Here is a 14,838-nt window from a genome sequence, read left to right on the forward strand (position 1 = left end):
TTAGGAGCATGTGTTGTTTGCCTGATCAGAAATGATCCGTTTCCTCCTTGATTATTGTTAACCGTGCATACTTGTAGTTGTAGCTTAGTGTGGGATATTGCGTATCTGTGACTAGACATCAGAATAGTGACTGGTTTGCCTTTGGTTCCTGAGGTGGAGGCAGGGGACATTTTAAATCGATGTAACTCAAGCTTTTGACACAACACAGGATCCCGTAACAAGATATGTAACTCAACTGTTCATTCTCAATTATTCCCGATGGTACTTATATTTAAATAGATACGCTGCCCCTTTTCACACACAAACACTGGTAACTATTGCACTATCGGCGAATGAACGGGACAATTATAAAACAATGTGGTAATATTTTTAGCTTGACCGCGGTGTTTTTTTTATTCAGGCATCGTTTTGAACAGTCACGTCGCGCTGTTTGCAGAACGGACCAATCAATCCACCATGGCAGCGTCCGGTGGAACTTTAAACTGTGAGGACTTTTCAATGTTTCAGGTAATCTTAATATTTCAACAATCCTTCTTTCCATGTCACAGAATCCACAGACTTGCTGCGATCTGAATCGGAACCTGTTGAAAGTTCACATGTTGTGGATTTTATTTTCTGTTTAACGTCAAGTCAGGGAATGGTTGACCCTCCTGATCACTAATGGTCACACAGACTGGACCAGCAGGGCTGTAACCGCACACGGTTTGAAAATCACTGTCACGGGTTCACAGATTAACCCGGTTGGCCAGCATGTGATATACTCATCCTGTTGAAGTTGATTTTTCTCCAGGTTTCTAAAAATTGCGAAATCCCAGGTGTCAGCATACCACTATTTAACAAGGTGTCACAAGTATGAAATAACATGTTGCAGGTAAGGGACACAAATATAGATAGCGTGCTCCATTATGCTGAGCCAGATAATGCTACGCAGTTCAGTCTGTTATTTATAGTATATTTGTGCACAAGTTTCTGTGTAGATTACCTGTACTTATCTGATGCGGTTGACAATGTAGATTTCATGTATTGTTAAAACCTTTTTTCTTTATAAACAAAAAATCAGTTCTGATTTTGATTGTTAATTATAAGTGTACTGCAGTCAGACATCATGCAATACTTTCAAAACCAAAGATCAATTCAAAGATGTCTGATGATTCTTTAGCAACAAAACAAAAAAGTAATTTTAAATAATTATTTTGGTTTTTGTTGAATTAAAGTTGCTGACTTCTTGTTTCTTTTAGGAGGTTCTGAAGGTGATGCGCAATATAGATGACCGCATTGTCCATGCCCTGAACACCACAGTGCCCACAGTCTCCTTCTCAGGCAAAGTGGATGGCACACAAACGTGCAAAGAACTCTATGAATCTGTGAGTGACATAGATAAAATATGGGTCTGTGTCAAAGTTACCCCTTTTCATATCACAATGAACCAGTTGCAGTAATAATGTTGTGCATTTCCACAGATGATGGACGCCCATCTGACCCGAGACAAAGCCATCAAGTCCTGTATAGCTCAAACTTCAGAGGAGTTGGCACAACTGCGTAAACAAAGAGCAAAAGACAGCGAAAACCTGGCTCTTATCAAACTGCTCCGAAAGGAGCAGACCAAAGTAAGTCCTGTTCTAACACCAGAGTGCTTTGAACCACCAAACTGAGACATAAGAGACATCTGTAGCTGGAAGAGTCACTGAAATACACTTCTCATTAGGAGATATTTAGGCAACGTTCAACCAAGCCACAAAAACAAAACTCCCAATGAAATATTTTTTTTCATTAAATTCAATTTACAGAAACCATGTTCTAACTATTCAGGATTTTATGACGGTTTATAGCATGAATGATCGTTGTTTTTTCCAGTTCTGCACAGACGTGTGCGAATACAGACACACACAAACCATAGTAGACTAAAAGTCTGAATATTTTTGATTCTCATGCCTTCATTCTTTTTGCCTCCTTTTAATAAAATAAAGATACTGAATCCATGGAGTATGTCAGTCATTTTCCATGAAGTTGTTGGTGTTGAATTCATGAAAGAAATCTGTGTATTGTGTGTAATGTATTTCTTAGATAAGCTTTCTTCATGGCTAAATTTTTGTCGATGAGAAAACATGTTTTTGTTTTTACCACTATTGAATGTAATGTAAAAAATATGACTAAGTTATGCATTTCTCCTCTCGTTTCCAGTTAAAGCTCATGCAGTCAGAGCTGAATGTTGAGGAAGTTGTCAATGACAGAAGTCTGAAGGTATGCGCACTACTAACAGCAAAGTCCTGCAATCGCACCTAAATACTCATCACTATACTGCAGGTTATTCACTCCTGATACGCCGTGTTTAGCTTTTCAGGGAAAGGTGCCGAATCCACTACACGCCTCCCAAAGTGAAGTGAAGCACCGTCTGATCAGAGCAGCTTTCCTCGAGGGTCGAATCCAGGCTGGAGGTCAAACTATGACCTGCTGCCGCATCCCGACTGCAGGCTGCGGACCATCCAGACCGATCCGACGTCATCTACGACACCCTCGTATTCCATTGTGACTTTTGTATTGCATTACCACAGCTGTACCGCAGTCATTAGTGTGCTTCTCAACTAAGAAACATTGTACAAAAAGAGTGGTTTTGTTTTTTTAAATAAGACAATGAAATGTTTCCAAGTGGCGTGTTTGTCTGTTATTGAATGTCATTTTTGTGTTACCTGCAATGAAGTGGTACCGTTAAATATTCTCCTTGAGTTGTTTGCCGGATGGAAATATTTTCCATTTTAAACAAATGTCAGCTGATTGTGTACAAACCTTCATGGTTCCTGGAAAATTCATCTTAACGAATGTGAGACTGTTAATAATGTATGCAAATCACCGCTGTGCCTCAGAAGACAAGTGATGGGGTTGATCTTCATTCTTTGACTCAGCAAACTTGTTAGACCAGTTATTAGTGTCAGTGTGTTTTTAATCTTAGAAGAATGTTCACCTGTCACTTAACGCATGGTAAGACTCCATACCACCATGTGATTGGGGAAGGAAGAAAGTTATAGTGCTTGAGCTATTTAAATAACTTTACTAACTGTAGATTGATTTAGTGTTAAAATATTACCTTTAATGTTACATAGAATATTCACCAATCTCAGATTACTTGACTTAATATGTTGTTCAAATGGAGTCAAAAATGCTGAAATCTTTTATTGTGTTCATCAGTATTTCTTCCAGCCAAAGAAACTCATATTTTAGATAACACACAAATGCTGCGTGTAAGAAACGAGTAATATTTGTTTTTTATGTTTTTTATTTTAGTATTTCAGTAGAGGATTCTGCATTCAATGTTTTACTTCCCAACACAAAATCATTTTATTGTTTTAATACAATTAGATTCCATGTCACATGAGACTGCAGCCTCTTTTAAACTGGTTGTTTAATCAGTTATCAGAACGGTACGAGGGGGTCTTCTTTGGTTTTGTGCTGCTCCACACCATTAAGCACAATGCCGTAACATTCAATTGGTACAAAGAGACTGAGGTGGAGGTAGTCCTCTTCTCCAGCAAAAACCTGCAAGAATAAAAAGGAACTTTAGACCCCTGAAAAAATATTTAAGTCTTGTGATGCTGAATCCTGAGAACCTTCAGAGGTGTGTTCATGGTTTAACTTGTATTCACTGCAGTCACATGAGTTTGACAGTAAGATTCAACTGGATTTTACAAGAAGTGTTTATTCAACCTGCATGACACACATAGACACACATCGGAGGCTTTTTGTAATCAAATATGTTATTACTTACCTTGATGAGGATGTTCAGTCCAGCCACAACCTGTTCCCTGTACAGAACTGCTTTGAATTCCTCATAGTTCTGGCCTGTAGTTTTCTGCACTTTGTCCTTCACCTGTTTATGAATCAATTCAAATTTGTTGTGAATCCAGACTGAAATTTAAACGGGGATTGAGAGATTCTCAAGTGTGGAGGTTGTAAAGAATAAAGGTCGATTGAATCTCACCTGATTACAAATCCTCTGAGTCACCTCAGTGGCCTCCTCTGGCTCACCCCATCCTCCACACAACACCTGAGCCATTGTCACAAGGTCCGTTAAAGTCACCTGTCTGCTTGTAGATCGGTTAGTGTTCACTGTCGGCTGTTTTTTGGATGTATTTATACTGCTTAGCCTTCCTGTATAGAAAGTGAAAGGGGATGTATGTTACATGGCTTTTAAGGTGGAGCAAGGTAAAAAAAAAAACTGGCTGGTTTTCCTTAAAATAACAATTAACCCCCTAAAATGTTGCGTTTGGCAAGCAGAGAAACTTACTTTTTTTGCAATTCAATCCAGAAGAATAAATAGTTGGGCTGACAAAAAAGAAGTTGTAAAAGGGTTAGGGGTTAGGGGTTAGGGTAAGATCTTCACATTTCCGTCTACGTCTCTGTTTCCTTCTCTGAAAGCCAGATTGGTTGCCCGTAACTTAAACGCTAAATCACATGCATTCTTCCATGTATTTCCTATTATGAGTGTTTGAAAATGATGCGCAAAATCATCTCTCGCTCGTAAAAATGATACATTAGTCGCACCGTTGTATAAGCCGCAGGGTTCAAAGCGTGGAAAAAAGTAGCGGCTTATAGTCCGGAAAATACGGAACTATACAACGCATATAAGGTGAAAATGACCAGGTTGTTTGATCAGGAACAAAGGGGTCTTGTACCTTTGCGTGATTACGGTGAAGAAACTATATATTGCTTCAGCCATTTAAATTGTGAACTAAATATAGATTTGAAGTGTAAAAGTTGCCTGAAGAAAATGCATTCCAAAAATTAGGATGTGTTCGGGGTTCCATTTTTACACATGCTACATTTTTGGTGAGGGCAGGCCAAGTCATTTTGAAGTTATGAGTCTTGACTGATTAAGCCACACCCCTTGCGAAGTTAATTAGCCCGTATATTCTCAAAACAATGAGCTATCAGACCGATCTTATATATCAGGGGCACATTGCACCAATAATGATCCAACAATGGTGTTGTGACAATCAGACTTTGCGTTTAGGAGAAATTGCCAAAAACTTGTGTTTTTTCACACAAGTAATCACACTACTGCATGTAAGAGCATCTCACTCGTGTGTATACATGAAATCTCACTATCACACGGAAGGCATTTCAGTTACACTGAAAGGCAGAAGCAAAGATTGCAGGTTTTGAAGAGTGAAAAGCGCCAATTTAACGCCCTCCCTCAATGTGCTTAATGAGCTTAGACATAAAAGACATCTGAAGCTGAAAGAGTCACTGAAATACACTTCTCATATAGAGAGATTTAGGCCCCATTCAACCAAACCACACAAAAACAAAACCACTTGAAATTTTTTGACATCAATTATTCTTTCAATTTACAAAAAACATGTTCTAATCATTCAGGATTTTATGGCGTTTTAAAGCATGAATGATGTCATCTGATGTAAACAATCACTTGCGTAAATACAGACACATGGAAACATTGTGTCTGTGTTTGAACCATAGTAGACTAAAAGTGTAAATATATTGGCTTCTCCTGACTTCATTCTTTTTGCCCTTTTTTAATATAATAAAGATACTGAATCCGTGCAGTATGTCAGTCAGCCTCTCTTGTTTCCAGTAAAATGCAGTCAGAGCTGAATGTTGAGGAAGTTGTCAATGACAGAAGTCTGAAGGTATGCGCACTACTAACAGCAAAGTCCTGCAATCGCACCTAAATACTCATCACTATACTGCAGGTTATTCACTCCTGATACGCCGTGTTTAGCTTTTCAGGGAAAGGTGCCGAATCCACTACACGCCTCCCAAAGTGAAGTGAAGCACCGTCTGATCAGAGCAGCTTTCCTCGAGGGTCGAATCCAGGCTGGAGGTCAAACTATGACCTGCTGCCGCATCCCGACAATAGACAATGAAATGTTTCCAAGTGGCGTGTTTGTCTGTTATTGAATGTCATTTTTGTGTTACCTGCAATGAAGTGGTACCGTTTAATATTCTCCTTGAGTTGTTTGCCGGATGGAAATATTTTCCATTTTAAACAAATGTCAGCTGATTGTGTACAAACCTTCATGGTTCCTGGAAAATTCATCTTAACGAATGTGAGACTGTTAATAATGTATGCAAATCACCGCTGTGCCTCAGAAGACAAGTGATGGGGTTGATCTTCATTCTTTGACTCAGCAAACTTGTTAGACCAGTTATTAGTGTCAGTGTGTTTTTAATCTTAGAAGAATGTTCACCTGTCACTTAACGCATGGTAGGACTCCATACCACCATGTGATTGGGGATGAAAGAAAGTTATAGTGCTTGAGCTATTTAAATAACTTTACTAACTGTAGATTCATTTAGATTGATTGATCACATTATTAACTTTTGAAACCGGTTGTTTGGTCAGTTTGATAAAAGGTTCGAGGGGGTCTCCTTTGGTTTTGTCCAGCAAAAACCTGCAGGAAGAAAAAGAGGAACTTCGGAGCTCTGAAATAATATTTAAGGTTTGCCATCAGCATCTGCCACACCATCAGAGGTGTGTTCATGGTTTAACTGGTCTTCACTGCAGTGACATGAGTTTGACAGTAAGATTCAGTTGGATGGTACAAATAGTGTCAATTCAACCTGTATGACACACAAAGACACACATCTTTTAAGTTCATTAAACAAATTCAAATTACTTAATTTTCCCATTCAAAGCCTCATTTTTCGAACAGTATGTAAACAAATCATTCACAGACAAGAAAGAGCAGTCAGATCATTATTTTATTTATTTAAAAAATAAAGTTAAAGTTAAATAAAGATCACTGCGTGTCTGAATATAAGCTACAATTCAAGGCAGAAATACCCATATAAAAGGTGTAAAACACTTACACATTATTTGCTGTTGAATTACACAAATGAACTTTTTTTTTTTACAGGCTTTTACAGTCTGTAAGCCCGTTAATTTGGGCTGAACTTTTGCCAATGACACTCTTGGTAGTAATGAAAAAGATAATTCATCTTAACAAACGTTGCGTGCGAGTCACCGCCTCACAGAGATGTAGACAAGTGATGTGGTTGATCTTCATTCTTTCATTTGAGACACCTGCAGACAGTAGCTGGGGTCAGTGTCTGTTTCCTCGTTTTAATCTCAAGGCAAAGCAAACCAGGAGTACAAAGATTCCAAAATCCACGAAAGGACAATTAAAAAAGAAGAACAGAAACATCTTTGATCTGAATTTGAAGGAGACTTTTGTTCCCAGAAGAATGTTCACCTGTCACGTAAAACCTGGTAGGTCACTGTTTCCTGGTTTGTGTGATTTGCACACGCAATATGACAATGCAAAAAAATATATGTCTTATATTTAGTTTTGGTTTAGTTTTAACTTTAGTTCATGAAAACTAAATAAATGTATTTACATTCTTACATTCTTGTGTAACCATTTGTTCTGCCAAGAAGATTTCTCTTTATTCAACAAATAATTCATGTAAAAAACACAAGAAAGTTGTTCAGTGCTTTCTTTATTTCTTTTAAATGAAGTTCAGGGTACTTGCTGCTTCCGAAACCCATATATCTTTATGTGTAACACATTCAAAGATTAATGTTAAATCGTTTCAGAATAAAGCAGAGCTTTTTAATAGCTAGTATTTTACTGCTGAAACAGTTTGTTTGATCACTTTGTAGAAGGAACAAAGGGGCCTTTTATAAGTGATATTAAATAAGAAGTAAATATTAAAATATTACCTGAAAAAAAAGTTACATTTTACGTAATTTCTTAAATATTGTGTAATAATTGAAAGATGAAGGAGTAAAGAATTTATGTTAAACTATTCTATATCAACTGTTCTAATCACGATATGAGATTGTTTCTTTTATTATCTGATCAGAGTGAAGTTAAAAGTCTGTGTTGACCTTCACGTTAACGGTTTATATACTTTTGGAATTAATTTGTTACAATTTTTTAAATCAGACTGCATAATTTAAAAGCACATGATGCATATATAAGAGCCACAGTAAATGGGAAGGTCATACGATGCTCCCAACACAAAATAAAACGATTTCTATTCAAAATCATGTAAAAAAAGACGGCTTCACTGGTATTTCACTGTTGGTTGATTATTTTGACTAGTGATAATCTGAATATTTATTTTGCCGATGACGTATTAAGAAAAAGCAATAGTCTACTAATCTAAATGGATGTCCCTTAGAACACGTAGATCTTGTATTACTGAAAGTGTGTGTGCCATTTTCCTGAAGCACTACAAGTCAAATAAGTTACGCTTCCAGTTTTTAAGGCAAATCTCAACACCCCACTAAAAATATAGTCATAATTTTGAGACAATTCGAAGGGACCAGAGCTTTAATTTAAGTCACTTCTTTCCCTAAATATGAGACGTTTTAACCTGTGTTCAGATTATCATTCATTTCAAAATGTAACGGATGATGTCAATTAGTGACTGAATATCATTGCAGCAAAAATATATAATTTAAATATCTTGTTCAGCATAATATACACTTTTTCTCCAATGCATTCAGCTTTAAGTTGTATTTCAAACACAAAGCAGGATGCCTCCTCAGGACGGACTTTGTCCATGATGCACATCTGTTATCTAGCAAAAAAACCTAGTTGTGAATAGACTTGTGTCTCGATTTACCTGCAGCTTTCAGTTTACAAACCAAATACCACCAGAAGAGTAGCAACACATAAAAATCACAAAATAAGAAAATCAGATTCATTTACTCTTTAATGTTGTATAAAATGTTCCATTTTTAAAATGCTCTTTAAAATGATCTACGGCGCTATACGGTTGTAACGAGTTAGCGGAGGACAAACATCGTTTTGTATGTTTAGCTGGAATCATTTCGGATTATAACAGGAAGGCCACACGTAGACACGGATGCCGTGTTTGGTTCGGGATCCGATTAGAAGTACTCAACGGGGTCCTCGTGCTTCTTGGATTGCTGCATTTTAGTCAACTCCAACTCTCCTCCATTACATGGAAGTTTTTTCCAAACACGGAGGTGAACGTGATCATCTCCTCCCACGTGGACCTGGGAAGACGTACAACAAGACTTTCAGGAGATTGATTATTTGAACAAAGGTTAGGTCACTTTATACCAGACTCTTTTGCAATGTACATCACGATTAGATATATTGAATGTACTCTTTTCAGTCTAATCTATAACATGAGAACGTCTGTTCCAAGTTATCTCTGTCACAAGACAAGATTTCAGCAATAACTGGATGATGACTTGACAAAATGTTTAATTGATTTTTGCTTATCTCAGTCGAATTATTAGCGTATAACCAAAGTTCACTTAGTCCACCCATCGTGCACTTAATGCATTTTACGGCACGGACCCATCTCCTCATCCATAAGAAGATACCCGAAGTGAATTTTCTTCCTAACTTTACTGAGAAATTGCCACAAAATAAGGGCTAGAAAGTAGCCCAGCGTCGCGATCTGATCTTATTCATCTGGGCGGCTTCCTTCTTTGGCTCAATGCAAGGCTTTAGAAATGAAGATAAAAGGGATTCAGGTTCTGCTCACACAGGTTGAAACGGGTCCTTTCGCCAAAGTTTTGACGAGCCACCGCAGCCTGTGTGACTAATGAATGGTGTGTGTGCGCGCGTGCGTGTGCGAGCGTGCGTGCCAACTATGAGTCATTTAATTTATCCGTGTGTGGAAAACCGGTTGTCAGTTCGTGGGCGCTACTTCTCTCCGGCGTCATGTGACCCCAGGGTCACTGTGGCAAACAGCGTGGGGCGAGGCCGCGCTCCACGCTCACCTTGATGAAGTAGTTGGTCCCAGCCACCACCTGAGACGCGTAGCTCTTGGCTGTGAACACCTCGTAGGGTTTCCCTGCTTCTTTCTCCGCGTGGGCCTTCACCTGCACACCGACGAGACGACAGCACCGCACAAATCAAACACGGGCTTTGTTTACGCAGTGGGAAATCGGGCAGATGCGAGGGGGACGCTTTTAGGTTTCATACTCACGCTTTCGCAGATCTTCTGGATTTCTTCGGTGGCTTCAGATGCCTCGCCGAGCCCTCCGCACATCGGCATGGCTACTGGTGTAGTGGCAGGAATGAGTTACGAGACGAAAGGAAAGGAAACCCTGAAGTTTCTGCAGACCCACTGGTGTTTGTGTCCGGGGAGTGCTCAAAATAAATGACAAAGTCACATGACTGTATCGCGGGTTATACCATCAGCGCAGGGGTGGGAGAGCGGTGGGTGCGTTTAAACGATGTTACAAACTAACTAAATTAGCAAATAACATGTCTATTTTGGTTAAAGGTATCATATTTAATCTCAAGTGTATTTAAAATGAAGCCTCCAAAAAATGTATTTTCAAATATCTTTTTATTTTCCGACTTGGTTTAGTCCGAGGCGCGGTGTGTGTTTGTGCTTACTAGGCACTGTAAAACCTTTTTGGGAAGTGACTAATGGGATTTTGCGAATACCGACTGTCTGCACAAAAAAAATCATGACGAACTAAGATGATTCTTCAACTAACTAAACTTTTCCATTCACTTTTCTCAATTTTTTGGTATTTCCTCATATTAACACGCATCTATGCAGCAGATACATAGCTCACCAAAATAAATAGAAGAGTAAACTGCATTAGGCTTATTATAACCCTCGGTATAATCAACTTATGACATGACTTTAGAGACCTCACCTTCACTGAACAAGTTTTGTAAGAGCAGATGTTTCATGATCATTGTCTTTGGAAGATTTACAGCTCTTCTTTTGAAAATGTATGTCGTTTTTTTTCTCTGCATTTTCTTCTGTTCTATTTTCTGTTTTGGAGATCAAACAAGTAACTAGATTTATAATGAAGATATTGATCCAAATAAATGTGTTCTAAGTCGCTGATGCCGAATGACCGAATGGTCCACCGAGAAAAGTATTTCAATATTCTTGTATTATTTTACAATTCACACAAATGGAACTAGGCATACAACTCTTAATACATCCTGCTCACATATCAAAAAATCAAAACAGATTACTGTAATGCACGGAGTGAAAAAAAAGGGACAAATGTGAAACCCTACTAGGACAAAAGGGGCCAAAATGACCTGTGTAAAATAGAATAAATGGGCCCTAGTTGTATTTTCAGCCACTTTAATATGATTCTATTTCATATTTGGTGCTGACTCGCTTCCTGCTAACGCCAATAAAGACTTCCCCCCAAAATGGAATCTCTGGATTCAAAATATGTCAAGACTAAAAGTCTTGTTAGAAGTGAAAATCTTCAGTCAATTATCCTTGCACACAGATCACAAAGCTTTTATAGCGGACTAAAGCCGACGCATTCGTGAGCTTTTTCTGTGGGTAATCTGTTGGAAAAGGCATCTGGGAAAGTGCAATATATTAATGATCAATGAACAAAAGGATTAAAACAAATGATAATAATTTCCTGTGAATCTGGTGCTGCGCGCGCAGTCCTTTAAGTGGCGGTAATGCGCCTCTAAACTGGTTTCCCAGCCGTTATTAATCACCAAAGAAGAAGACGACGAAGAAGAAGAAGACGACGACGACGAAGAAGAAGAAGAAGAAGAAGAAGAAGAAGAAGAAGAAGAAGAAGAAGACGACGACGACGACGAAGAAGAAGAAGAAGAAGAAGAAGAAGAAGAAGAAGAAGAAGAAGAAGAAGAAGAAGAAGAAGAAGAAGAAGAAGAAGAAGAAGAAGAAGAAGAAGAAGAAGAAGAAGAAGAAGAAGAAGAAGAAGAAGAAGAAGAAGGACGTCTGTAGGAAGCAATGCGACCGTCGCTCATGACTCCCCCGTTAACCTGCCTTCACGTCGCACCTGTCCTCGCCATGTTGTCCTTTCTTCTGTCGAGAGGCTTCTGCTTGACTGCGGCAGAAGTTGGCGGCAGAACTTACCCGACCTTCGGTTCACTTTCACGGACTTTTACAACCTCAACTCCCAAATGTGGCGAAACATCCGAAAGCGGTAAAATGCATTTCCTGCTAACACTTAATCACCTTGATGTCCCTGCAACGCCCCCCTTGACATCCCTGCAATGCCCCCCTTGACATCCCTGTAATGTCCCTCATAACATGCCTATAATGTCCCAGTTGGCTTACCATGCCCGTGTCTCTTAATCTCTGCGGTTGGAATTTAAAGCCTCTCTATTGTTGTGGTGACGTCACTCATTGAACTGGTCTTTCAGTGCTTAATGCTGCTCACAATGTAGTGAATCCTGTTTGTGGCGTTTGCAATGTGTCTCTAGAGGGATTGTGTGAGACTGAGTTTGTTTGACTGGCATTTTGTTTCAAATGGGTCACAATGGTGTAAATGGTCAGTAAAGAAAATGACCAGCTTATGCTGTCACCCCCTCCCTCAGGTTCAGTGGTCACGTACCCCCAGCTGAAGACTATGCTGTCCAACGGAGACATCCAGCTGTTTGATGTGAGAAACCCTGACGAACATCTGGCCGGACGCATTCCAAACGCTGTCAACGTCCCACGTATGCAGAAACGCTGCGCAAGATGGATCATAAAGAGTGTTTTTCTATGTGTTTCCACCTTCATGTTTGTGTTTGGACTCAAGTGGGAACCCTGGAGGAGTCTCTGAAGCTGTCCCCCGAAGACTTTCAGCAGACATTTCACGTGAAGGCTCCTGGGAAAGACGACGACAACATCGTGTTTCATTGCAAAACTGGCGGCAGGAGCTCCAAAGCGCTGGATATCGCCCTAAAGCTGGGATTCCACAGGTAGATACCGGCAGATTCCTCTGGCTGCACACATGAGACACGCAGAGGTCCAATCCACACATGACTTTAATTAAAGGTCAAAGGTAGCAAATCGATAAAAGTGACTACCCTGATGGAGTCTTTGATTTTCAGTCCTGTTAGACGATGTGGATGTGCTGTAGCGGAGCTACTGTGTGCACCACTATTGCATAAATGGTGTTATTTCATTATTAATCAGTCCTAGTGCTGTGCCAGACCACAACTTGGTTTTGGTTTGTTCAACTCTGGATGAATTTGAGTAAAGAAACGACAATGAAAGGAGACTAAGCTCTTCTATTATGCTTCTTTCTTCTTTTCTTAGGGCGAGACATTTCCAAGGAGGGTTCACTGAGTGGGCACAGCGAGAAGGACAATGAACCTGAGCCCAACTCCAAAATGCAGCCTCCAGGATTTAAATGAGAAATACCTCCTACTGCCTGTTACTCTTGAAGTTACACATTTTATTTATGATAGCTGCTACTTTATGGGTCACTACTACTTTTGAGCTTTAACTTGTTACATTTTTAACGGCTGATTCAACACTTTAAGGTTTTGAATCATGTTTTCTAAACGTTTTATTATGGGATTGAGTGCTTGGTGTTTAATAAATCTCTTACAAATGTCTACATGTCTTTGTATACATTTGTGTATATGATCATATACCCCCATGCATTAACAAGCTTTATTCTTTGCGTGTGGAAGAGACTGAGGTCATTCCATCCGCCTTATGTGAATATTGCTTACTGTTATTGCAAAATGTAACTGTTGAATAAATTAAAAAAATAAAATTGGCAGGAATAAAATGTTATTGTGAAAGTGTTCACAAAATTGGTAACCTTTCTTAAATGCATGAAAAAGTTGCTCAAAATAAGTGCAAAACAATACAATTGCATGGAATAAGATAAACATGTAAAAAAACAACATGCCTGTAGAACCTGTTGTTGCAGCTAACTAAAAATACCTCCAAACAGCTGACGTGTGTTATTTGCTGCCTGATACCAGACGAACCTAAACATATAGCGAAAAATATCGGCACACAGTGTTTTGACTTTACTCTTTCACCGTGGAGAAGTGACTAAATATACTCACACATGGCGACTCAACCTGCAAGAACAGCTGCAGGTTGAATGTGGGGTAAAAGCACTTCCATCCCTCGACCAGAAGATGGCAGCAACATTTCAACCACCTCCAAATGTGTCAGGCCTGACCTTCACGCAGTTATTGGTCCAAACAGATATGGACCCTGTGAGCAGCTGTCGGGGGCCCCAATGGCACAAAGACCCCTTTCAGAGGCTTCATTCAAGGGGAAAGCAGATCCCACTTCACCTCCTACACGTTTCCGTTGGCTGCCATTCATGTGGGAGGGACAAGGACTGATTTCCTTAATACTGTGTGATGGACACATACATGGGATGCAAAAGCACTCTGGATCCCACACCATGAGTTTTGACAGGATGGATATTAGAATTCTCTGCAGCTCTGCAGTGCACAGGAGATATTCACCAGCGTGCTGACGTAGAAGAAGAATGGCTCCCATTTCCAAGGACATTTGGATACTTTAGCTTAGTTAAAACACAAAGTTTGTTAGCTGTCAGCGTCAGATCATTAACCGACTTCTACTTTCTATAGGAAGCAATGTCTGCAGTGACTGCTGTCCTTCCTTAAATATGGAAACATCTGGAAACATCTGGAAGACAGATTAATGTATTCAATATGACCCAAGTGCCACAGAAGAGTCTGTTGAACATGTTAGGGGTTTTCCATCAACATTGAACTCATTGCCTGGTGGAACTGGTTCATTAAGGAAAACTTTGCCGTGCAATGCTGCAGGGCTTACTCAAAATGACATGTAACAAGTTGTTTTCTTTGAAACGCACAATCGCTGCTACTGTGAGATACATGTGTTTTCTTTCTTGTTAGGGGGCAGAGAGCCCAAAGTGTCAGTCGATACATTTATTTTTCAGCTCTAAACCCAGGCTGACCCAATTCTTGCCCTGGATTTATGAAGTTAACGTTAGGCTATTTTTGTGTGAACTTCACTTCCGGCTAAACACGACCCAGACTGCGGGTTCAGGGTCATTCATGAAGCCAACGGGGCTGAAGCACAATTCAAGCGGCTTTATGATCATTTGTTGACTTTTTTTTTTTTTTACCTCAAACC

The 14,838-nt window shown here is 39.5% G+C and overlaps 3 protein-coding genes across 5 annotated transcripts; 2 read left to right on the plus strand and 1 right to left on the minus strand.

The window, feature by feature from the left end:
* Nucleotides 1–141: 141 nt before the first annotated feature.
* On the plus strand, nucleotides 142–3,968 carry mix23 (mitochondrial matrix import factor 23). Of its 2 annotated transcripts, XM_037455597.2 has the most exons (6): nucleotides 142–261; nucleotides 401–507; nucleotides 1,239–1,364; nucleotides 1,461–1,607; nucleotides 2,182–2,241; nucleotides 2,334–3,964. In XM_037455597.2, exons 2-6 carry the CDS (start codon nucleotides 457–459, stop codon nucleotides 2,382–2,384), a joined length of 435 nt encoding a protein of 144 aa, XP_037311494.1. In that variant the 5' UTR covers nucleotides 142–261; nucleotides 401–456; the 3' UTR covers nucleotides 2,385–3,964. The 2 variants fall into 2 exon arrangements, with proteins under 2 accessions (XP_037311494.1, XP_037311495.1); XM_037455598.2 differs by lacking the exons at nucleotides 142–261; nucleotides 401–507 and adding an exon at nucleotides 538–871 and having other exon boundaries at nucleotides 2,334–3,968.
* A 3,059-nt stretch (nucleotides 3,969–7,027) lies between these two features.
* Nucleotides 7,028–13,301, plus strand: si:ch211-161h7.8 (thiosulfate:glutathione sulfurtransferase). Of its 2 annotated transcripts, none has more exons than XM_037456426.2 (4): nucleotides 7,028–7,225; nucleotides 12,291–12,413; nucleotides 12,497–12,659; nucleotides 13,000–13,301. In XM_037456426.2, the coding sequence occupies exons 1-4, from the start codon at nucleotides 7,201–7,203 to the stop codon at nucleotides 13,052–13,054; spliced, it is 366 nt and encodes a 121-aa protein (XP_037312323.2). In that variant the 5' UTR covers nucleotides 7,028–7,200; the 3' UTR covers nucleotides 13,055–13,301. The 2 variants fall into 2 exon arrangements, with proteins under 2 accessions (XP_037312323.2, XP_037312324.1); XM_037456427.2 differs by lacking the exon at nucleotides 7,028–7,225 and adding an exon at nucleotides 11,546–11,896.
* On the minus strand, nucleotides 8,662–10,114 carry LOC119198860 (cystatin-B-like). The gene is made up of 3 exons (XM_037456428.2): nucleotides 9,934–10,114; nucleotides 9,725–9,826; nucleotides 8,662–8,986 (listed from the first exon to the last, which is right to left on the minus strand). The coding sequence occupies exons 1-3, from the start codon at nucleotides 10,000–10,002 to the stop codon at nucleotides 8,858–8,860; spliced, it is 300 nt and encodes a 99-aa protein (XP_037312325.2). The 5' UTR covers nucleotides 10,003–10,114; the 3' UTR covers nucleotides 8,662–8,857.
* Nucleotides 13,302–14,838: the final 1,537 nt, after the last annotated feature.

The sequence above is a fragment of the Pungitius pungitius genome, chromosome 19, assembly GCF_949316345.1.
Source record: "Pungitius pungitius chromosome 19, fPunPun2.1, whole genome shotgun sequence".
Lineage (NCBI taxonomy): Eukaryota > Metazoa > Chordata > Actinopteri > Perciformes > Gasterosteidae > Pungitius > Pungitius pungitius.